This window comes from Palaemon carinicauda, chromosome 18, assembly GCF_036898095.1.
Source record: "Palaemon carinicauda isolate YSFRI2023 chromosome 18, ASM3689809v2, whole genome shotgun sequence".
Lineage (NCBI taxonomy): Eukaryota > Metazoa > Arthropoda > Malacostraca > Decapoda > Palaemonidae > Palaemon > Palaemon carinicauda.
The window spans coordinates 40,912,892-40,938,745 of record NC_090742.1 but is presented as its reverse complement, the minus strand read 5'-3'; the positions used below and the strand labels follow the sequence as shown (position 1 = coordinate 40,938,745).

Genomic DNA, 25,854 nt, shown 5'->3' with positions numbered 1-25,854 from the left:
AGGGGAATCGGGCCACGTGGCAGGGGATCACGCTTCCTCAGAAGACCCAGTGTGGGGCAGTGTGGCGATTTCGGAGTCCCCCCCGCCCTCGTGGGCCGGTGCGTCGGGTTCTCCCCCTTCAGAGGACAACCACGCTAGAGTTCGCCGCCCGAGTAGCGATGCCTTCGGGTGGAAATTGCCGAAGACTCCGGGGAGGTCACCGCTAAGGATGGACGTGTCCCTGGGCCCCTGGCCTCCTAGCAGGGATAGAGTAGACACAGTGCCCTCGATCTCTACAGCAGTTCCCGAGGACTTCCTTCAACATCCTGTCTCGGACGATCGACGGCGAAGAGCCTCCCCCGCGCATCACTCGAGCAGTCGTTACGCGAGGAACGTGGCGCCCTCAGACTCTTCGGAAGCAGATTCATCCTCCGGAGGAGAACGCAGGGAGAAACGGCACCGGAAGAGAGAGCGGACCGATAGTGATCGTTCCGATAGTGATCGTTCCCGCTCCAGGTCGAGGTCGCGGCACAGCAGGAAGCGCCCACGCTCTCACTCCCGTAAGTACAGGAGGGATGTCTCTCCCGGCGGCGAATGGGTCTACGTCCCTTCAGGAGAGTCCAGAAGGCACCGCTCTCCAGACTCTCGGTCCAGTGAACGAGCCTCTAGGTTGTCGCTGCCTACGCACAGCCTAGAACCTCTCGACCTGCCACGCAGGAAGGACCTCGCTCTTAGGCACAAGTCCTCGAGGCCTCCGGTTCAGCCCGCCCAGCGGGGGGAAACGCGCTTCCGAGAAGGCAGCCCGACCGAACCAGCCCAGCTGGGGCGGTCGTCGAGCAGGAAGGACCGGTTCCCGGTGTCGGGTCATCCCACCGGGACCGTGTCCTCCTCTTCCAGAGCCTTGGGGCAGTCGAAGGTCCTCCCGGAGCCGGTGACTCCCGCCCTACGGCGAGACCCACCCGCGTACGGAGCGCCCTACGGTTACGGGTCGTCCTCCCTGGAACCGAGAGGAGAACGCCCTGTCTACCGTCCAAGCACGGCGCCCCCACGCCAAGCCGAGGCCTCGGCCGACGGAGGCGAGGCTTCCCCGTCGGAGGACTCCGCCTACAGAAGGGTGGTAGGTCTCATCAGAAGGCTCCATGGAATTCCAGAACCCTCGGCGCCTAAGGTGAATGCCTGGAGGTCGAGCCTCCTGAGATACACTCACCGTGACGCCCTGCCGAAGTCCTCCCTGGCCCTTCCTCTCGCCCCAGACCTAGTACTGGGACAAGAATACATTGACAACTTGGTGGCCAGCAGTGCGGAGGCCCCCAAGTCCCAGAGTGCCTCCAAACTCCTCCAAGGTCTCAAACCACAGGGCAAGGTTTATATCCCGGAAGGACGGCGCCCAGGTCCCTGTAAGGTGGACCCAGCCTTGGACATCCTGGGACAAGGCGGCTCGGACGAAAGGGCCTCTTCAGCCCCTGTGTCCTTCTCACCCACTGAAGCCGGCATGATGGAGGAGATGTCAAGAGATCTTGTGAACGTCTCCTCATGGCTGGACTGGTGGGCCTCCACGTTGGTTAACGTACGATCCTCCACAGACCCCGACGATCCTGAGCAACAAGGTCTCCTGACGGACCTTCTCACCTCCGAGGGGAAAGCCCTCAAGTTTATGGCTTATCAAGCACTCTCCTTGACGGCCAACTGGGTCCTTAGAAAACGGGACACAGTGCTTTTTAAGTTGGCAAGGAAAATCCCGGACAGAGAGGCCCGAGTGGTTCATAGCCTACCCCTAGGAGGTGAGTCGCTGTTTCCGTTGAAGGAGCTAGAAGTGCTAATGGAGAAGGTGTCCAAGAGGAGAGAGACCAACGCCCCCAAACAAACATCCTCCAGGAGGCCTCCTTACAGGAGATCAGTCTCGGATAGTGCCGTGACTCCTCAGGCCACCCTCAGCTCTTCGAGGAGGGACGCCCCCTCCTCCTCCTGGACAACAACTCCACAGCCCTCCCGTAGGGGAGCACCAGCTTCTGCCAGCTCCTTCAGGTCAGGTTACTCCGCCTCGAAGAGAGGCAGATCAGGCCGCCCCTCTAGGAGAAGGTAGAGGGAGAGGCCCCCTACTCCCGCCCAAGCCTCGGGTTGGGGGATGCCTCAGACCACATTGGCAAGCATGGAAAACGCATGGGGCGGATGCTTGGACGGTGTCCGTCCTGAAAGAAGGCTACAGGGTCCCCTTCATAGCGGATCCACCCCCTCTTATTCCAGCCACCCAGACAGAATGGTTGGCTCCCAGGGACCCGTTGAAAAGGGCCACCCTGCAAAAAGAAGTTTCCTCCATGTTAGAGAAGGGAGCCATGGAAGAAGTCCTTCTCCCAGGGCCAGGCTTCTACAGCCGCCTGTTCCTGGTGGAGAAAGCAACGGGGGGGGGGGGGGGGGGGGGGTGGAGACCAGTGATAGACCTGTCGGCCCTCAACAAGTTCGTCAAGAAGACGAACTTCAAGATGGACACCCCAAAATCCGTCCTGATGTCCTTGAGGGAGAAGGATTTTATGATGACGATCGACCTCAAGGACGCGTACTTCCAAATTCCGGTCCACCCGTCGAGTCGGAAGTTCCTCCGGGTGAAATGGGGCTCCCAGATCCTGCAGTTCAGGACCCTCTGCTTCGGCCTGTCGACGGCCCCTCAAGTGTTCACGAGGGTCTTCGCGACGGTCTCAGTATGGGCTCACGAACGAGGTATCCGCCTCATCAGATACCTGGACGACTGGTTGCTCCTTTCCAGCTCAAAGGCCCTCTTGGAAGAGCAAGGGAAGGACCTCCTCCAATTCTGCAGGAGTCTGGGAATCATTATCAACCTGGAAAAATCAAACCTAACTCCATCCAACAGAATGGGGTACTTGGGTATGACGTTGGACACCGTGCAGGGGAAGGCCTTCCCCTCGGAAGACACGATACAGAACCTCATCAATATCATTCAGCCGTTCCTGTCGGAGCTTCCCAGGAGGGCGAAAGACTGGCAGAGGCTGATAGGTCACCTGGTCTCATTAGAGAAACTGGTTCCCCAAGGGAAGATACGGCTCAGACCCGTACAATGGAACCTCAAGGCTCTATGGTCCCAGACAGGCTCTCAGAAAGCGTTGATTCCGGTCCTTCCGGACACGAGAGCAGCCTTAGAATGGTGGCGATGCCAGTCGAACTCCCTCAAGGGGATGCCCCTCGGGTCCTGTCCCCCCGAGTTTCTCCTGTTCACAGACGCCTCCAGCCTAGGGTGGGGAGCCCACCTGCCGGAGGAAACAGCAAGCGGTACCTGGTCGGAGACCGAAAAGCAGCTCCACATCAACGTCCTGGAGCTAAAAGCAGTACAGAAGGCATGTCTGCACTTTGCAAGTCGGTTGAAGGGAAACACCGTGGCCCTAATGTGCGACAACGCCACGGTGGTAGCCTACATAAAGAAGCAAGGTGGCATGAAGTCGAAGGAACTGTGCGACCTCACCATAAACATCCTGCATTGGGCAGACGAGCACCAGGTGATACTTCTAGCAAGGTTCATCCCCGGGAAAAGAAACGTGCTAGCCGACGGCCTCAGCAGAATGGGTCAGATAGTAGGGACGGAGTGGTCCCTACACCCAGAAGTGGCCAGACTCATCCTTCAACGCTGGGGCTCCCCGGTGATGGACCTCTTCACAACAAAGCTCAACGCCAAGCTACCGGTCTATTGCTCCCCGGTACCAGACGAAGGAGCAGCCCTAGAAGACGCCTTCCAGCACAAGTGGGACAACCTGGACGTATATGCCTTTCCCCCCTTCACGCTGTTAAGGCAGGTGCTCAACAGAGTAAGAACCTCCCAAAACCTAAGGATGACTTTGGTAGCGCCCTGGTGGCCGGAGATAGAGTGGTTCGCGGATCTAAAAGACCTGGCAAGCCATCCGCCTTGGCCTCTGCCCCCCAGGTCAGATCTGCTGAGTCAACCTCACTTCCTCAAGTTCCACGACAACCCTCGCTCTCTTCGCCTTCACGCCTGGAGACTATCGAGCGGCTCCTGAAGAAGGAGGGGTACTCCTCCGCCACAGCTAAGAGGATGTCCCTATACCTAAGAAAATCCTCTACCGTGGTCTACCAGGCGAAGTGGGCCGCCTTTACGAAGTGGTGCGCGGCAAAACACATAAGACCTCTTAAAGCCTCGGTCCCTGACATAGCTGACTTTCTCGTGTACCTTAGGGATAAAATAGGGATGTCAATCCCAGCTATTAAAGGAGTACGAGCAGCCTTAGGCCAAGTCTTTCTCCTGAAAGGCATCGACCTGGGGACCTCGAGACACATAGCGATGCTGATTAGAAGTTTCGAGCAGTCCTGTCCTCCTCAAGCCAGGAGAGTGCCCAGATGGGACCTGGCCAAGGTTCTGAAAATGCTGCGTCGTCCTCCCTTTGAACCCCTCAAAGATATCGGGGACAAAGATCTCACCCTCAAGACAGTCTTCTTGCTAGCCTTGGCTTCAGCTAAGAGAGTAGGTGAGATCCATGGTCTGTCCTACGACGTGGCACACTCCAAAGGGTGGAGGGAGGTATCCTTCAAGTTCGTACCCTCCTTTGTAGCAAAGACTCAGAACCCAGCAGTCTGGGACCCGAGGTTTGAAGGTTTCTCAATTCCGGCCATCCCCAAGACAGGCAATACGGAAGACCTGAAGTTATGCCCAGTCAGGATGCTCAGGAAGTACCTGGAAAGGACGGCTCATCTCCGCCCAGGTGCCAAGAACCTCTTCGTCTCTTCAGGTGTTAATAAGAAGCAAGTCTCCAAGAACACTATTTCCTTCTGGCTGAGACAAGTCATCACTAGGACTTATGAAGAGGACAAGGTGGCAGTACCGGGCACTCCCCGCCCCCATGACATCAGAGGCCTGAGCACCTCCTTGGCCTTTGAGAGAAACATGACAGTGGGGCAGATCCTACAGGCCGGCACTTGGTCGCACCAGTCGACCTTCACTGCCCACTATCTCAAAGACTATTCAAGAAAGTCTTTGGATGGATTCTCCATTGGGACAGTCATCGCCGCCCTCCAAGCTGTGTAGCGGCAGGCTAGAAGACGTCCCCAACGGTGAATAGACTCGTCCCTACTTCTTCAGGAGAAGATTCAGTAGAGAAGATGTTAAGAGGTGAGTCTTAAAATATAAGCGTAAGGTTTCTGCAGTTACCCTCTATTCGCTCTCTGTACCCCCGCATTCCGTAGCCCTCCAGGCACTATGTGCCAGACCAAGTGGCAGAATGGCTCTCCCGCCTCCTAAGGTGTAAGTCTCCTATAGAAAGTAGTTCTCGCTGAGTATATTGTGTCGGAACAAATCAAAAATTTTAAACAATTTTTATTTTGCCTAACATACTCACCGGGAACTACTTTCGGGTAATGGCCCTCCCGTCCGTCCCCGAGTGCCATTCTTCCATTGCTGAGTTGGGCTAAACGTCGAACTTAATGAGGATGCTGACCCGGGAAGGCAGTGACCTACCCTAATCCTGCCCGCAGGGCGTATCCTGGCGGCGGGGGTAGAAACTATATGGAGCGAGATAGGGGGATAACGCGGGAAAATCTTGGTCGAGATTGAGAGGTCAAGTGACTCTCCTATAGAAAGTAGTTCTCGGTGAGTATGTTAGGAAAAATAAAAATTGTTTAAAATTTTTGATATATATATATATATATATATATATATATATATATATATGTGTGTGTGTGTACTGTATATATATATATAAATATATATATTTATATATATATATATATATATACATATATATATATATACTGTATATATATATATATATATATATATATATATATATGTATATATAAATGTGTATATATATATATATATATATATATATATATATATATATATATATATATATATATATATATATATATGTATATGTATATATATGTATATATATATATATATATATATATATATATATTTATATATGATAAATTTTTGCACATTTAGACGTGTTTTTCATATATGTATATCTTTCTTCGTGGCCAAGTGGTTTAGTCACTGTCTATACAAGCTTGCCGACCAGGGTTCGATTCCCGGCCGGACACAAGCTCTTGTCTTTGTGTGATTTCGCCTGGGGCTCTGATCCCGAGGTCGTTAAGAGAATCCAGACATTAATGTATCAAAAATATATATGGCTTATTTGAATATATATATATATATATATATATATATATATATATATATATATATATATATATATTTATGTATACAGTGAACCCTTGTTTATCGCGGTAGATAGGTTCCAGTCGCGGCCGCGATAGGTGAAAATCCGCGAAGTAGTGACACCATATTTACCTATTTATTCAACATGTATATTCAGACTTTTAAAACCTTCCCTTGTACGTAGTACTGTTAACAAACTACCCTTTAATGTACAGAACACTTAATGCATGTACTACAGTACCCTAAACTAAAACAGGCACAAATATTAAAGGCGATTTTATATCATGCCTTTCCTAAACACGCTAAAAAGCATGATAAAAAATGGCAACCAATGTTTTGTTTACGTTTATCTCTGATCATAATGAAGAAACAAACTGGAGGTAGAGCTTTGCTTATTACCCAGACATATTTCTCATACTTTTCCCTTAGAACTACATCACATCTTCCTACTTTAGATATATATATATATATATATATATATATATGTGTGTGTGTGTGTGTGTATATATATATATATATTTATATGTATACACATATACATACCTACATATATACATACATACATATATACATAAATACATGCATACATATATATATATATATATATATATATATATATATATTACTGTATATATATGGGTTATGGAAAAAATCCGCGAAGTGGTGAATCCGCGATGGTCGAACCGCGAAGTAGCGAGGGTTCACTGTATATATGTATATATATATTATATTTATATATATACATATATATATATATATATATATATATATATATATATATTGTATATATGTATATATATATATGCATATTCATATATACATATACATATATATATATATATATATATATTTATATATATATATATATATATATATATATACTGTATATATGTATATATATATATGCATATTCATATATACATATACATATATATATAATATATATATATATATATATATATATGTATATATATGCTGTATATAATATTTTTTGGTGAGATAGCCATGACGTCCTGATGGAAGGTTCCTTCAGTAGCTTCTTGAGGGTATATATGACTACAACAGATATTCCCAGAGAATTAAACTAAAGTTTTCACAGAATTCTAACTTCTTGCGCGAGTACCCATAAGGTTTCCCTGTAGGATATCTTATAATAACAGGGGACGTATGCTTGACACGCCACCTAGCTATCTGCACCCCACATAGCGTTTATGCTTCGAGGGGGAAGTGTGGCAAGTATCAGGAGGAGCTGTTACAAAACTCTCCTCCTGCGTTACTGTTACGGTACCTAGCGATATAAACAAACGGCCGCCATAGCTGACTGGCATCTTGGTTTACGTCACATCCGCGCGCTTCATTCCTGATTCTATCTAGCGTATCTGTCAACCTCCATGATACAATAAGATAGGGAGGGGCCTGACGGGCCAGAATAGAGAACGAGGGCGGGTCCATCAGGACGTCATGGCTATCTCGCCCAAAAATCCGTTTTTTGGGGGGGCTCAAGCCATGACGTCCTGATGGAAGTGTACCAGAGAATTAGTGTACATATCGTGGATTTTCTACGTTTCGGTAGTGCCTTTTACTTCAAACAATATTCCTTTGGTCTGATGACCTTAGAGACCGTGACATCTCTGTTACATGTCACTACCAATGGCATAAACTATGACATGGCTTCCTGCCCCCCTGGCAGGGAAGTCCTGTTTGGACGATAGGAACATCTCGAAGTATCCTGATGAAGACAAACTCACCTGTAGATGAGGATCTTGTCTGTCTCGTAGACAGATCAGGAAAGTTAAGTACTTTTGTAGGAACAAATATTTCACTTTTCTTAGGTGAGCTTATATCAGACAGGAGCAATATTATAACATGAATTATAATAAAGGTTAAAATAGGGCCAAATAAAACTCAGTAACAGCAGTGTATTTCATATAGAGGGGCGAAATAAGACGCATATGGTAGCGAAAATTCTATTTTATTCAAGAAAATATTCGCGATAATATGAAATAAGAAAAATGATTTACAATAAAATTATTGATCAGTAAACATAGATGAGGACTACATAAGACAAGGGTGTGGAATCTGAAAAGGAAAACTTGCCATGACACACATGGGTCCCAAAGGAACTAAAGTCTTTTAAGTCACAATACACTTCATGTCCAAATAAACATGTGGCACACGTGTTCAAGTCTGTTACTTCACCTTGTAGAAGAACAGTCTTTCGTGCCACTAAGTGGTACTTAAAATCACTATGTATCGCACTAGGGTCAACACAGGCACCTGTTGAGTTAGTCCCGAAATAACGCACTGTCCTACGCAGCATTAAGCAGCAGGTTTCAATACACTACCTGCGGCTACCACGAATCTTTTGACTTCGTGCACTTGCTACGCATAGTGTTTAAAGAACACTCTTTAGGATTTCCAGCCTGTGAAAGATCGAAGGCTTTCGAAATCCATTCTTTAGAAGAAATTTAGCGAAGAGGCGACTTTTCTAGGATCATGACCTGCGGATGTACTGTCAGGATCCGCTCTGCGAATAAAGTAGGTGATTTTCGCCCTTAGTTGTTTAAGTGACAAATCACTACCCGATGTTTCTCCTTTAAAGAGTTGTCCTCCGCCAAAGTCTGAAGTTCTTCGAAAATAGACCGTTAGACTCTCTACTGGGCATAGAGAGACATCTTCCTTCAGAGGGCAGATTCTCCATGGGCCCCACCTCTTAGTAGGGAGTTCATTCTTAGCGAGAAACGTTGGGTCAGGGAAGAGGGTAAGTTCCCCTGTTTCGGCGAACTGTATCTGGCCCTCTTCTCTAGATAAAGCCACTATTTCACCGACTTGTGTTCCCGAGGCGAGAGCAAAAAGGAAAATCACTCTTTGAGTCAAGTCTTTCAGAGGGCAAGATTCATTGTCCAGGCTAGAGGCAAAATGGAGCACCTTATCCAGAGACCATGAGATGGGTCTTGGTGGAGGTGCAGGATGGAGTCTAGCACATGCCTTCGGAAGTTTGTTAAAGATTTTGTCGGACAGGTCTATCTGGAAGGCATACAGTAGTGGTCTTGTCAAGGTCGATTTACAAGTGTAAATCGTATTGGCTGCTAAGCCTTGTCCATGAAGGTGAATGAAGAAGGACATACAGAATTCTATGGTTATTTCCGTAGGATTCTTTGCCTTGATGAAGGACACCCACTTCTTCCAGGATGACTCATATTGCCTTCTGGTAGACTTTGTTTTGTATTCTTCTAGGAAGTCTAAACATTTCTTCGAGATTCCAAACCTTTTCTTCACGGCTAAGGAGAGAAAATCATGAGATGAAGGTCTTGGGTTTTCTTTGATGAAGCGAAGACAGTCGACCTCTGAACCTGCGGGGAGAGAACTGGGTCCGGCAGAGGGATCAGCTTGGGCTGTAGCTCAAGGACTAGAGGGAACCAGTTGTTCCGGGGCCACTTGGGAGCCACTAGGGCTGCTGTCCCTTCGAAGGATCTCAGTTTGGAGAGGACTTTCAGCAGAAGGTTGGGTGGAGGGAACAGGTAAATCTTGGACCATCTGTTCCAATCCAGGGACATGGCGTCCACTGCTTCCGCTTTGGGGTCCTTGTATGGAGTCACGTACAGAGGAAGTTGGTTGTTGTCGCTCGTCGTGAAGAGGTCGATCTGCAGTTCCTGGACTTGACGGGAGATGAAGGAGAATGATCTTGCGTCTAGGGACCATTACGACTCTATGGGGCTTGTCCTCGATAGAGCGTCCGCCGTCACATTGCGGAATCCTTTTAGGTGAACTGCTGAGAGGTGCCATCTCTTCCTGTCTGCTAGGCGGAAGATGGGTAACAGCACCTGGTTGAGTTGGGGCGATCGTGAGCCCTGACGGTTGAGACATCTGACCACAACGGCGCTGTCCAGAGTGAGACGGATGTGGATCGAAGGACGAGGAGACAGTTTCTTCAGAGTGAGAAGAACCGCCATGGCCTCCAAGATGTTGATGTAAAACGTCTTGAATAGGAGAGACCATGTTCCTTGAACTTGTCGCTGGTGGGATTGGCCTCCCCATCCTTCTAGCGAGGCATCCGTGTGGATGATGACCGACGGAGGTGGTGGTTGAAGAGGAACTGATCTTTTCAGGGTCTTTGCCTTCGACCACGGCTTGAGGAGTGAGCGAAGCCAGGTTAGCAGAGGTCTCTTGAGATCTCTTCGAGCGATGGATGCGTTTCGTCTCCAGACTTCCGATATATCTTTTAGCTGTGCTCGTAGCAATGGGTCTGTCACTGAGGCGAACTGGAGGGAGCCGAGCACTCGTTCCTGTTGTCGTCTTGAAATCTGTTTGGATTTTAGAAGTCTCTTGATAGATCCAGCTATTTCCTTCCTTTTCTTCAGAGGGATGGAAAGACGGTGTGACTGAAGGTTCCAATGGATTCCCAACCATTGAAACTTCTGAGCTGGAGACAGTCGAGACTTTTTGGTGTTGATTTTGAAACCCAGATGTTCCAGGAACTGGGTCACCTTTCTGCAGGCACGCGAGCATTCTTCTGACGATGTCGCCCAGACCAGCCAATCGTCTAGGTAAGCCATCACCTGGACACCTTGAAGGCGTAGCTGTTGGTTGATCGTGTCTGCAAGCTTCGTGAAGATTCTTGGGGCCACGTTGAGTCCGAAGGGCATAGCCCTGAAGGCGTATTGTCTTCTTTGAAGGTAGGAGGAAGCCTGGTGATTCATTGGAATGTGCCAGTATGCGTCCGCCAGGTCTATTGAGACCGTGTAAGCCTTGTGAGGCAGTAGGGCTCTTATCTGTTGAAGAGTCAGCATCTTGAATTTGTTGTTCGCAATGAACTTGTTGAGAGGGGTCAAGTCCAGAATGACTCTTGAGTCTTTCTTGGGAACACAAAACGGTCTTCCCTGGAACCTGGTGGACTTTACCCTCTTGATCACCTTCTTGTTCAAGAGTTCTCGGACATATTCTGCCAGGATGGGGGTTGAGGGTTGGAAGAATTGGTGGAAGACTGGAGGTGGTTTTATCCAGCTCCACCCTAGTCCCTTCTTGACAATGCTGTGGGCCCAAGGATCGAAGGTTCAACGATGCTGGAAGAGGCGGAGTCTTCCTTCCACCGAAAGCACTTCATTGCTTCTGGTTTCCCGAGGGTTTACCACCTCGGCCGCATGCTCCCCCTCCTCCTCTCCCTCTGGATGGACGTCAAGAGGAGTCCTTGCCGGAGCCTCTACCTTTGGGGCGAAAGGTAGTGGATTGCCTTTCATAGGCAGGGGTGAAAACTGGTGACTGGGCCACCACCGGCTGAGGGACCAGCTGAAATTTCTGCTGTGGTTGAGCCACTAGCTGGGGAGTAGCGGGTGCCGGAAACTGGCGTTTGGCCTGACGCTGCTGGGGTCGGGGCTTGTTGGACTTCTTCTTAGGCTGTGGACCCTCATCCTGAGAAGATTTCCTCTTTCGGGACATGCCCTACTTATTGAGAAGGTTCCGATTCTCAGTGGCGGCTTTGTCCGCAATCTCTTTCACCAGGTCTACTGGAAAGAGGTATTTGCCCCAGATGTTGGAGGAAATCAGTTTCCGGGGTTCGTGTTTAACGCTGGCGTCCGCAAACACGAACTCTCTACAGGCTCTTCGGGCCTTGATGAAGCTGTACAAGTCCTTCAGCAAGGTCGCAAGGTGGGTCTTTGCAAGAACCATGTAGTAGCCTGGGACCCGAATGTCCCCGGCCATTGTCTCAAGTTGTACTTGAAGAGACAGAGGCAGCCAGCCTTTCTTTCGTGTCCTGTTCCCGACGCAAGAGGTAGTCGGTGAGCTTGGGGAGGTCTTCATTAAACTGATGTCAGCCTCCAGCTTTCCAACCGTGAAGGTAAGCTGGATGTCCTTCCAGCTTTTATCATCGTGAGGTAGGGCGAGGGAGAGAGGCCTACATTCCTCCAATGTAGGGCAGGGTTTTCCTTCCTCCACCCCCTTTAACACGGAATTCAGGGCCTTTTCCGCGAAGGGAAAGACCATAGTGGGAGGAGCAAGAAAAGACGGGTGCTTCTTGCTCAAAGCCGGCATCTTGGAGTTGGTGTATCCTCTGCTCTTGAGGCAGTCAGCCAGCATAGCTTGAGCCTTGGCATGGTCAAACACTATGATCTCCTTAGGCTCGGTCTCCTCCTTGGAGACTGGTTCGGACTTGAGACGGATGTAACAGTCCGGGTAGGCGTCGAAGCTAGGGGGACGGCACCTAGCTTATCACCGATGAAGATGCGTCCGGTCGTGATTGGCATGTGTTTTGCATGCCTTCAGGGATTGGTCACTGAACAGGGGGGAAGATCCATGACGGAGGTCTTTTTCGGCTGCTTCTTCAAGGTCAAAAGCTCCCTCTTGAGGTTCGCATGCCCCTTGCGGAACTTCTCGTCCAGGAATGCCACCAGAGCTTGGATGGTATCTTTGGTGCCCGGTACCAGAGGTATCGGGGTGGCAGATGTAGAGGGGACGGGTTCAGAGACCACGACGGAAGTCACGGAGGGCGCACGGGCGACCTCGTCCTCAGAATCAGGGGTCTCCACCTGATCGTCTTCCTTTTCTTGACCCTCCGTCATGAGGGTTCTTTCTGTATTTTCGGACACATCCGACATCCTCTCCACCTCGTCGAGATGACAATCTTGGAGAGCGGCCGCAACATCCGGTTCGACCGTTAGTTGGACGCAGGGGATCTCATCCTTAGGGAAGAGCATGGCTCTCATTTTCTCGCTTGGGAGATAGGGCCCCGTGGAGTTCTGAAACCCGCGCACCCACTTGCGCAGTTTCTCTCGGGCGTTATCCCTAGCCTCTGCTGATGGAGGGTTGTCAAACGCCTTATCAAGCAGACCTTTGCAGATGTTACAGGCCTGCGGATCCCAATAGCGAAGGTTCCCCTTCGTGATGGAACAGTTGGCGTGGGTCCGGCACGCCAGGTGGCCGTGGAAGTTAGGGCGACGAACGCCGCAGAAGGCACTCTCACACTTCACATACTCCTCCTGTAAAAGAAAGAGGAAATGAGTATTAGGAAGTCAATACAAACATAACTTACATTAATCTTAGATTAGAATAAGTTACAGTAGTAAACTTATAATATAAGGTTCCAGTGTGTATAGGCTTAGGATAGGTAAGCCGGAAAGGAGGTAGGAAAGACACATATTTGTGCATCCCGCCCAGCCAATTGCCGCGACCCCATACTGTGACTAATTCAAGAGGACCGTCATGGGCCCTAGGGGGAGGAAGAACATCTGTGCTGGATGAGCCAAGCTTAGGCTTCCTCTAGGGAATTAGGTACAGTAAGAGGTTGAAGCTGAATTCATTCAGTGTATAAGAAAAAGGGGGATAAGCTAAGCCCCCTTATCAGATTAGGTCCTGGCAAGAGACTGCACATGAAAGCGCAGAATATGCTGGAAATATTTTACTGTACAACTATACATAATGGTTTTCAGTCTAGGGTATAACTACCATAGGTGTACTGGCTATTATCCATAGCTGCACAATATTAGCTAGGAGGGAGGAGTGACTGTCCACTGTAATGCCAGGATTGGTGGCGCCGGCAGCCTGGCAGCATGCCAGAGGCTCGACTGGCGCCAGCAGGTCCCCATGAAGGATGGACCCTTCCCAGCCATCAGTCTACGTGGCAGAGAGAGAGGGTGACACCTTAGGTGATGGCAGATCGCCGCAAGCCGGCGGCCGGCGACGGTAACCGACACTGACATCATTCAATGAGACAGGTAGGGCACCGAAGATTCTGACGGCTGGCGCCGGCAGAGTGGGGGATGGCAGTGGACCGGCACTAAGAGAGAGAGGGATAGGATAGGAGGAGAGAGAGGGAAGGGTAATACCCAGTACCCAATCCAATCTTCCTCCGGAAGAAGTGTTCAAATGAAAGGGAGGGGTGCTACCTTTCATCCGGCGGCAGAGAGCCGGCAGTCAGCTATGTTGCCAGTGGCGGCCCAAGGGAGGGCCAAAGAACACTCAAAGAAGGGAGATCCTCTGCCGGCAGACCGGCCGACGAATGCTAGCCCATAGTTCGACTATATGCGGGCAGCATAGCAGTATGGACTAACCAACGAAAGGACCGAGCCGAACTGGCAACCTACCGGCACTCGGTGGAGTTGTAGGACGGCGGACAGGGGTGTGAAGGCTAAGCCAACACCAAAGGGATAGAGGGGGAGGGGAGAGAGTCCTGAGGGGGGTGTATGGGGGGAGCGTAGTTCCCACCAACATCCCCAGAGGGCGGGGGAGGTTCTGTTCGGGGCTAGCCTGTCTAGGTAGGAAGAGTCCATTCTCCAGCCTAGGGTAGGTTAGCACAGGAGTAGGTACAGCACTGATGTCCTGTCCTAAACTATAAAGAAGCAGAATCCCACTGACTCCTAACCTAAGCTAGGTAAGCTAGTCTCCTAGACCAGGAAGGGCAGGGGGAGGACAAGTAGCTAGGCCACAGGGAGGATGGGACTTTAACCCAACCAAGTGTGGACTAGGGGGAAGGGTAGAGCTTCACCACCTTCACCCTGCAGCAGGGACCCGAAGGAGAGTACAATCTCCTAATGGGGGGCTGGGGGGCAAACGACTGGTACTCTGAGGTTCCGTCCCAAACTCAAAGCGCATGAACTATGGTAAGGAGTGGGGTAGGAAAAAATCCTAGCCTAACCGTACCTGAAAGCATATCGAGGTAAGGAGGGGTAGGATGTAGCCTAGGCTACCTCAGAGGGAGGAGATTACATTAGGAAAGGTAACTGGGGAGGTAAGGGAGTATACAATAGCCCCAGCGTGAGGTTATAGGCAAGGTAGACGGCTACCAATATCACCGAAACCCATTGTATACTCCCTAGTAGGCGAAATAACATCTGTGCAACCATTGAATCTCGTTTGTATAAATGCCTATATCTTCATTTTATAAAATAACACTAGGAACACTTATTATGACATGCAAGAAGTAAATATGAACACTAAGCTATTGAGCCTAGGGGCTAGGCTAGCAATCTAGCATAGGGTAGGCTAACATAGTTGCCTAAACTAATACTAACGCATAATATAACTAATTCCTAGCAATGAAGACTAAATAACTAATGAAGTTATTAGTTATAAGACCGGGAAGGTTGCTCTGGCTAACTAAATAAAGCATGCGAGGCGAGCAACAGCATCGAAACATGACGCCTCCGGTCGGGGCACAGCTCAGCCACAAAACACAAGAATTAAAGATAAAAAGTTGTTACTTACGGCTGGAGCTTATTTATACAATACAAGAATATGGTACTCAACTTTCCAGAAGAAGGCGAGGCTAAGGATTGCGACATGATGCAATTAAATAGCGAACACTGGGAAAAAACACTCTGCTCAGGTACGCTACAGAAACGGGAATGAAGCGCACGGATGTGACGTAAACCAAGATGGCGGCCAGCTATGGCGGCCGTTTGTTTACATCGCTAGGCACCGTAACAGTAACGCAGGAGGAGAGTTTTGTAACGGCTCCTCCTGATACTTGCCACACTTCCCCCTCGAAGCGTAAACGCTATGTGGGGTGCAGATAGCTATGTGGGGTGCAGATAGCTATGTGGCGTGTCAAGCATACGTCCCCTGTTATTATACGATACCCTAAAGGGAAACCTTATGGGTACTCGCGCCAGAAGTTAGAATTCTGTGAAACCTTTAGTTTAATTCTCTGGGAATATCTACTGTAGTCATATACAGTATACCCTCAGGAAGCTATTGAAGGAACCTTCCATAAGATCATGGCTCGAGCTCAAAAAAAAAAAAAAAAAAAAAAAAAAATATATATATATATATATATATATATATATATATATATATATATATATATATATATATATATACATACATACATACATACATACATACACACACAGTGGAACCTCTACATCGGAACGTATCTACATCCGAATTTTCCAACATCCGAAGTAAAATTCGAGCAAATTTTTGACTCTACACCCAAATTTTATTTTGACACACGAAGTAAACATTACGCCATTGAGCGTCGAGTGCTCAGTTCTCTTGTGTGTATCGTGTGGTTGTCCTCTGTTTGGTCTGTTATTAACAGTGCTTATTTTCTTCCTTTTCTCACATTTCCTTTTTGATTTTACCTATAATCATGGTGCCTAAGAAGTTAAGTTTCACTACAGGAAGAAGGCAATTCTTTCATTAGAATTGAAGCAAGAAATTATAGAAAAACATGAGAGCAGTGTGCATGTGAGTGATACTGTATCGCTAAACAATATGGCCGGAATAGGCCTATGATCTCGAGGATCATCAAGCTGAAGGCAGCCATTAAAGCAAATAACCATCGAAGGGGATCACCATTATTACAAGACATCGTAGCAATACCCTGGAAGAGATAGAACGCCTTTTATTGATAGGGATAAAGGACAAAGAGATTGTTGGCAACGATCATTTGTGAGAAGGGCCAGCGTGATGAACAGAAAGAAGAAAAAAGTGAAGCAAAGAAAACCAAGATAGCATTAACAAGCTCTTTTAAATAAGACCTCTCTTTTTCTGTTTCTCTCTAAACATAGCATTAACATGTTCTTTAAATAAAATCTCTCTCTCTCTCTCTCTCTCTCTCTCTCTCTCTCTCTCTCTCTCTCTCTCTCTCTCTCTCGTTCTTCTTCGCTGTTATAGTGTTAGATACGTCTATTATTTTTTTTTCCGAGAGAGAGAGAGAGAGAGATTAAACAAAAATGTGTTTAGAGTACATATGATTTTTAACAGCGTCAACGAGTTGAAAAACAATTAAATGAAACTAAGAAAGTAATAACAGCTAATCTGAATTCCTTTATTAACTAAAACAAATATTGATACAAACACACTCGTGTGCGTATGCACAAACACACACAAACAGGTCCAAGAATTGCTACGCAATAAGAGAGACGGTCGGGGTGGAGGTAGAGATGGTGACTGCGATAACATACCGTAACTCGTCACTGAAAGTGATGAAAATAAAAAGATCAAAAGAAAAAATATGTAAAAAATATGAAATATAAAAATAAAAAAAAAAATAAATAAGCTAAGTTAGATTAAAATTTCCGTAGTGTAAGTTACAGTATGTTATCGCAGTCACCATCTCTACCTCCTCGCCGATCGTGTCTCCTAGTGCGTGTGTGTGTGTTTGCGCATACGCACACGAGTGTGTTTGTATCAATATTTGTTTTAGTTAATAAAGGAATTCAGATTTGCTTATATTGTTTTTTTAGTTAAATTTAACTGTCTTTCAACTCGTTAACGCTGTTAAAAATCATATGTACACAACACATTTTTGTTTAATCTCTCATTTTTGTTTAATCTCTCTCTCTCTCTCTCTCTCTCTCTCTCTTTCTCTCTCTCTCTCTCAGAAAAAAAAATAATAGACGTCTCTAACACTAACAGTGAAGAAGAACAAGAGAGAGAGAGAGAGAGAGAGAGAGAGAGTATTTATTTAAAGAACATGTTAACACCATGTCTACCTTCTCACCGATCGTCCGTTTCCTGGCGTAGCAAATCCTACACCTGCGTTGGCTTGTCTTTAAGGTAAAGTGGCAATAAAACACATTTTTTATTCATTATTACTTTATAATTATCTTTTTTACATGCTTCTTTCATATTATGCAGTTATGTTATTGTTATGTGTAATTATGTGTAGCAATTTATTAAGGATTTATTATGGGTTTTTAGGCTGAGGAACGAATTAAATGAATTACCATGTATTCTTATGGGAAAATTCGTTTCTACATCCGAACATTTTCTACATCCGAAGTAGGTTGTGGAACGAATTAAATTTGTATGTAGAGGTACCACTGTACTGTATATATATATATATATATATATATATATATATATATATATATATATATATATATATATATATATATATATATATACTGTATATATATCTATCTATCTATATATATATATATATATATATATATATATATATATATATATATATATATATATATATATATATATATATATATATATATATATATATATATATATATATATATATATATATATATATATATATATATGTGTGTGTGTGTGTGTGTGTGTGTGTGTGTTTGTTGATTGTTTAGACTTGTGGGATCTGAAATATGGTACTACAGTACAGAGTTTTGTTATTTGTTTCAGATTATATGGTACAGACAAGGAGATCTTGATCCAAAGTTTAAGAAGCTCATCTACTTTAATGCCTTTTCTATCATCATGTTGTGTATTTGTGGAAATATATTTTTCCATGAATAGTTGTTAGTTTGGAGTTTGTTATACTACTAGGTTGTTGGAAAGAATCTCTCTCTACCTATGCTCTATATTATACTGTAGTGTGTAATGTAATAAGAAAAGAACAGCTTATATTTTTAATAAATTTGTTAGTATTTTTTGTATTTTCTATGTTCATGGAAAAGTGCTCTTATAGTGAAGATTATTGTTATGCATAATTTGTTGTTAACTCAAGTAATCTCAGCATTTAATTGAACATTTATTTAGTTGGTTGTAGAAATTTGTCTGTTGTTGTCATAAACGTGTATGTTAGTGTATTATAGGATACTTGTTGTACCTTTCATATTAGAGAAATCATTCTAATCTATATATTGATGATATGGATTGAAATTTTATGGTCCCTCCAAAGGAGAAAGGGTGTTTCATCAAGGTTGGGAAAGTCTTTCTCTGAACAGGAAATTAATCAAGTCACTGTTATGTGCAATTCTGACCAATAAAGACCCCAAGTTGAAATTAATACAAGTACTGTATTGCGCATATGAAAATTTTAGTGCACAAATAAAAACGAAAACAAATCATGGCATGTCATAAAATGTTATCCCATAGAGGGTGAATCTGTCTAGCATGTTGAAAATTTAAAGCATATAAGAGGAAATGGTGTGTTGGTAATGTAACACTGAAATAAGTTGTAAATATTGTAAAAGATAATATTGTTTGTCTGTTAGTACATGTCCTGAATTCTGTATTTCAAATTGTTTAAGACAATGATAATGTTGTATTACACTGGTTCAGTGCAGTGCATTGCATTTCAGTAAAGTAGTTATTCATAACACACATTTATGACTATTTTATGTAAAGTACATATGGGGATATGCTAGAGAGGTAGGTAGAGTGAAAGTATTGCAAGTACAGTGCACAATGATTATTACCCTAACATTTAAAGCATATAATAGTAATATATATCAGGTTAGTAGTTTGCATAGTTTTATAGCTATACAGTGATTTGTAATTCACTCAAGTCTGTATGTTCAGTATGGATGAAGTAAGCCAAAAATATGATTATAATACAGATATATTATAAATATTATAACACTTCAAAGGAAATTTCATTTAAAAATAGCATCACTTTATATATAAATAATAACAATATATAATACGCATTTGTAAAATTGTTGTGTTGTAATTTTGTTCTTACATGAATACAAACCATTGTCCTTTAACAGGAGTATGACTTTAGCAAAGCTTGAACAGCCATTAAAACTTAACTAGGCAGTTGTAACTACTGACAGGTGGTGCAGAGAAAGTCCTCCCCCCCCTTCCCCCCCTCGACAGTCATCAAGATTAGCACTTCATCAGGAAGCAGTGCAGATGTGCTCTTGCAGCCTTCTGTTTTCATTTCAGATTAAATGGAAAACTGCAAGGATATGAGGTAGTGTCTAGGTAAAAAGTAAGAAGTGTGGCAAGTTTTTGTTAAAATCTTCCATTGATCCTCATCATCTTTGTACATTTTGTAGATGGCATGACTATTAGCAGTCATACCCTTATAAGTGCAAATTAGGGCCTCCTCTGCAGTAGATTTCTCCTTTGACCATCCTTAGGTATCGTTGGAGGATGGTTTTGGCCACTGCCAGGAATTCTTAGGTTGCCATGTGGCCTCTGTTGTGACTATGGCACTGAATTGCCTCACAGATCCTATCACAGGCTGTATAGCCCAAATCCATAACTCCTGCATTGACAATCCTGACTCCCGCTATTCCTTTGAAGGTTATAGAGGGCATGGCACCTACTGGTGTGGTCTCAGCTACTTTTGTAGAGGACCCTGTGGTCTATTCTCCTGTGGGAATGTGGTCGTTGATCTTCAAGGCCTCAACTCCGAAGAGGAAGAAGAGTACGTGCTTCTCCTCTTCTGTCTCATCTTTGTCAGATTATTAAGACTTTGCTGCCTCTGAGAAAAATAAGAAATCGTTGAAAAAGTCCAGGAAGACCATCTCCTTTGCAAGGGAAGAGAAGTCTCTGGTTTTTGGGCACCTGACTTTGATCAAGCAAGGGTGGGGAACTTTGAGACGGAGTGTTTTTTGTCCACGTTCTTGTTCTCATTCGTGAATGCAACGAACTTGGTGACACCACAATGGCTCATGTGACAGTGGACATAGTCATTGATTGGAGTTCTGGAACCCTTCAAAGATTAAGAACTTTACTGGAGTTGCTACAGTCAGAACCTGCTCTTGTGGCCTTGGAAAGAGTGAACAATCAGATCTCTGGCCTGAGAATTCACTGAGGGGTAACCATTCAAATAAGATCCGGCCAACTAAAGGGCTACTGGATTCTGAATGATAGGTATGCAGTTGTATCTTGATTTTCACAACAGGTTCAACAGGAAGCGACATTGGAATTGGGGAACTTCTTGATATTGGAAACTATGTAGAGAAGTGAAGGAAGGCTTGCCATGACTCCCTCATCCACTGCGCAGTTATCTTCTCTTGTGAAGGGTCTCCAACTACCTCCAAAGCTCAATCAGGACCTCAGGTTGCTTTATCCTCTAGGAAGGGTTCAAACAGTTCATGAACGGTGGTAGAGATAGGAAGGGGAAGCGAAAGTTGCCTGTCACCGCCACCACCTACTGCGAGTGAGAGGAGGACTGTCATACTATAGGACAACATGGCAAAAGATTGAGTTAAATAGTTGGGTAGAAATCCTTTGGAATGGATACCTCTTAATCTTTGAAATTCTCTGACCTCTGCTTATTTGTACACCAATGGCATTCCAGAGTTTTTACCAAAATTGCTGAAGTCTCTGGCCTTAATGGCAGAGGGGAAAGCGATGAAGAAGAATGCTGTCGAAGATGTTCATGATGAATTTCTGAAGTTCTTCAAGTTGACTCTTCCTGGTGAAGCAGTCAACAGGAGCTGGGGATCATTCATTGACCTCTTTTCTAAATCAGTTTGTTCTGCAAACCAGGTTCAGGATGGAATTCTATTGAGCTGCGTCAGTAAAGGAGACTAAGCTTTTAATACTGTAGATCTAAAGGATGTATACCTTTGTGCCCTTTCATCAGTCCTTTTGTAAATGTCTCCACTTGTACCTCATTGGAGCAGTGTATCAGTTCAAGATTCTGTTTCAGGCTGTGTGCACTGCTCCCCTTGTATTCATGCTAGTGTTCATATGGGTGTCAGCTTTGACCCACTTGTACAGTACTGGATAAGTCTCTTGATGTGTTTTGATGAATGTTTTATCCTGGCTTCCTCTGAGAGGCAGTTGCTACAGGATTGAGATTGCCTGCTCTCCTTTTTTTGTGATCTGGGTATTGTGATAAATGGAGAAAAGTCAAGTATCACACCCAAGCACAGGTTGAAATATTTGGGCATGTTGATATACACAGTAGTGGTGAGAATCTTCCCATCACATCAGCAAGCTCAAGGAGGTAGCATAGCTGTCAAGCCAGTACTTCCAGCTCAGCTCAATGTTGTTAGTCTTTTCAGCTTCCTTTTCTCATCAAAGAAGCTTGTTCCTTGTGGATGACTCTGTTCTGAGATCCCTCTTGTGGTGTTTGAATGATCACTGGTCTGCCTCCATGGATTTCCCCGAGTCATCCTGTTCCATTGTACAATCTTAGCTGGTGGCTGGACAAAAAAAGCTAACAAAGGGAGTTCTATGCGACTCCCCCCACCTACGGACGTGCAGTTGTTCTCAGACTCTTCAAAGAAGGGGTAGAGTGTATATCTGGACAATCTGATCACATCAGGTGTGTGATCAGTGGAAGTGTCTGCATATTAGTGTGTTAAAAATGCAAACAGCATTTCTAGTATTGCAAGCATTCCAAGAATGTTTGATGGGCACTTTTTATTGCTGATGAGTACAAATGCCACCATAGTAGCTTACATCAATGAGCAAGAATGCAGTTTCTCTCCTCTTTGCAAGCTGGCAAAGCAGATGTACATCTAGATGGCATACCACACTTAGCAGTTATTAGCCAGATACATCCCATGCAAGGGAAATGCATTAGCAGACATGTTCAGCAGCTAGGGCCTGGATGTAGGATCGGAGTGGTCTCTACATCTTTGCATAGCATGAATGCTTCTTGCTTTGTGGGTTAAAAAGGGAAACTCCCTGTGTTCTCTTCTCTATTCTAAATCTATGGGAAATGTTCGAGGATATTTTCCAACACCTATGAGATCATCAGAGTGCCTGCACCTTTCCCTTTTTTATCCTGATTTGCTGGCTGATGAACCGAGTGTTGATCACTTCAGGTTTTAGGATAACCCTGGTGGCTCCCAAAAGCCCACAAGCTGAGTGGTATCCTGATCTCTCAGCACTTTTAGTTGAGGTTCCCTTAAAATCTACCCTCGTGGAGAAAACATCTTGGTCAGCCGTGCCTTCAAAGGTACTGGACCCGCAATCTGTGAAGTTGCTTGTAGTTCTCAATTAGAGGCTATACAGCATCGCCTCTGAATTGAAGGCTTTTCTCAGGGGACTGTATAAGACATATCTGGGTACGTATAATGGTCCTTTGCAACTGTCTAAAAGGGAAAGTGGGCCCTTTCAGTAAGAGTACCACCCCTGAGCACAATATTCCTGCTGATGGGTATGAACTTCTCCTTGTGGGAGTTGAATATGCTCATGAGGAGTTTCAAGTAGTCTTGGCCACCCTAGGACCTCACCCTCGGAGAGGTATGGGACCTATGTTCTATGGTCTTTTATGCATGCCCCACACAAGCCTTTGAAAAAAGCATTAGACATATAGTACATCTGACTCAAGAAGGTCTTTTTGCTAGCTTTAGCTTAGTTAAGTGAGTTTGCTTGAAGGCATTTCATATGTCCTTAATCATTTTAAAGAATGCCCACGATACTAGATTCAAGTCCTTTTCCATTTCTTCAGGAAATGTCCTGTGGGGATCAGAATGACTGGGTTTTCTGTCCTGTGATAGTTCGACAGTGCTATCTTTTGAGGCAAGGACCTACAAAGTCAGGGATATCAGGTCTATCCTAATATTCAGTTAGAACTTGTCAGAAGCTCAGGTTTTAAGACACGAGTCTGTTGATGCCAGATAACCTTTACCTACCGCGACCTGTATGATTATATTTACTGTTGTTCCTGGGATGGCTGCTCAACAGGTTTGTACCGAACCAAGTTACTTCAATAGACAAGAAGTGGTTTCGACATAAGCCTAAAAGGAAAGGTAGAATGCCTGGCCTTCTACCCTTCTTTCCCTTCTCATATGGGTGCAGATATAAGGTGGATCAAATGTCAAAACCTGGTCAGCTCTGAACTGAGCTACATTTCTTTACAGAGATAATCTGTGAAGAAGTATCTCACCCACACCCCTAAATGAGGTGGAGGATAGTATTTAATCCTATTTTTCATAAAAGCTATGGGTATATTCCTGAAACATATCCTGTACGAGGACATAGGTTCTCCTGTGACCAAGTACCATTTATTCTTGGTACTGGCCTAACCTAATGCTTGTAGCATCCCCATGCACAGACTATCAGAAGGTTAGCAGGAGTCATCACCTTTCCTCTTGATCAGTATAGTTGCTCAGACAATTCCCAGGAAAGTTGAACCAGCCAGAAATTAGGTGCCGTGGCACCTTCCCTTCAAGGATGAGTCTTCTATTAAAAGAAAATGATTTTCAGTATATAGGAACAAATCACAAGTTTCAGAAGTTCGTATTTTGCTGACTATTCAAACCTGAGTATTGTAAGTTATACTCTCTACCTCAACCACCCCACAAGTCCCAGGCCTACAGGTCAAAAGTGCTAGTTTTGATGAGAGACAGGTAGGCCCCTTCTCCACCTTTTAATTATAACTAGTTTTAAGTTTCAGTGGCAGTTCCATCTTTGCTTAAATCATTCTATTAAAGTACCTGGGTTTGTAGTCAAGAAAAAAAAAAATTTCTTTTACAAATTTGTGATAATTTTTGTCGGGTTAGCTTTATTAGAATACATTAATCAAACTGTAAGGGATTTTAGATGCTGAAACTGATTAGCAGGAACATTGAACAGTAGGTTAGGAGCACCTTATGAAAGAACAACGGGCTCCAGTTGAGGAAAATTTACATTACCTTTAGAAGAAGCTGGATTGCAAAGTAGGCATTGAAGTAAAATTATTATTTAAAGAAGAATAAAACTTCTTGAAACGGAAAGAAACTACAAAGACTCAGTCTACAATAGTATCCCATTAGTAAACAAGGAAAAAACGTATAATGCATTCATAAAAGCTGTGTTATTTTATGCTTCATAGACATGGACTTACAAAGTTATGGAAAGTTATGTGGTTGACACACATGGATGGGGAAGATTATAAAACAATAATTGAGGATTTGAGCATTTTAGGAGAAGTGGAGAGGAGCAAGTACTGTACTGTAGTTCAGAAAAGTATAGAACGTTACTTGTGTAGATGTGGACTTGGCAGAACAAAGGCCAGTGTAAAAGTCCAGCATATTATGAAAAAGGGTACAGACGAGAATCAAAGCAAGAAGGAAATTCTTATGGAATAGAGCATGCACATTATAAAAGAGACTGGTGAGAATTAATTTTATAAACTCAATACAAGCAAAATTTTTCTCTTGAACAATTGATATTAACTCATAATTCACGTCATAGCATCAGTGTATACATCATAACATCAATATATATCTGCATTAGAATTATTGAGTTAGGTATTGTCATTATGAATCTTAGAAACACTGAGTCACTTACATATTTGGGCTGATAGGCCACAACGGAAATTTCCAATCTTAATTGGATTGAGCAAAATAAAAGCAATGTAGAATTTAAGAAGTTGATAGCTAATTAAGAAGTGTATAAAGAAACAGAAGGTACAATGCTTAAAGCAGTGGAGCTTGAGCTGAGGGTATGTAGAACTCATATTACAGCAATGTGTGTTATGCAAAGTATTTTGTAAGGAGTGGTCCCAAATCTTTTGTGAGTTTGTCTTTATTAAAGATGTATGGAACAAGTTAAACATTGCATAGAAAGTACAGCTGAATGAAAGTTTAGTTTTATCATGATCACCATTAACAAAATAAAAGTGTTTTTTCCAGACAAAATAAGGGTAAAATAATAGCCTATTGTAATAAAAAGATTCATACATACAGCAGCAATTCTAAAGTACAGTTCTGTACAGTATTTAAAGTCTTTGAGAGTGTTTCTTTAATTCAATATTGTAAATACACATAAGACTGCATTAAACTTTTATGTTTTGGAAGACTATGTTACACTACAAAATTATGGTTATTTTGAATTAGTTTTACAAATTCCGGTACTGTATACAAGTGCTGTTTAATATCATTTATGCTATAAATTTAGGGTTATTCTGAGTTATGTTTACAAACTCATTCATTTGATATATAGACATTTATGCTAATGTTACACTGTATGAACACAGTTATATATATATATATATATATATATATATATATATATATATATATATATATATATATATATAATTTCATGAACTAGTACACATATATTTTCAGAATGTACTGTATATAAAGTACATC

General features: G+C 44.3%; 1 protein-coding gene across 2 annotated transcripts in view; it reads left to right on the top strand.

Annotated features, from left to right (window-relative positions):
• LOC137657796 (transmembrane protein 243-like) overlaps positions 1–25,552 on the top strand; it is a 103,188-nt gene extending 77,636 nt beyond the window's left edge. For both annotated transcript variants that reach the window (XM_068392320.1, XM_068392319.1), the window contains exon 4: positions 18,260–25,552. In XM_068392320.1, the coding sequence (XP_068248421.1) occupies positions 18,260–18,373 (114 nt within the window). In that variant the 3' untranslated portion in view covers positions 18,374–25,552. The remainder of the gene's footprint in view (positions 1–18,259) is intronic.
• The last annotated feature ends 302 nt before the right edge of the window (positions 25,553–25,854 follow it).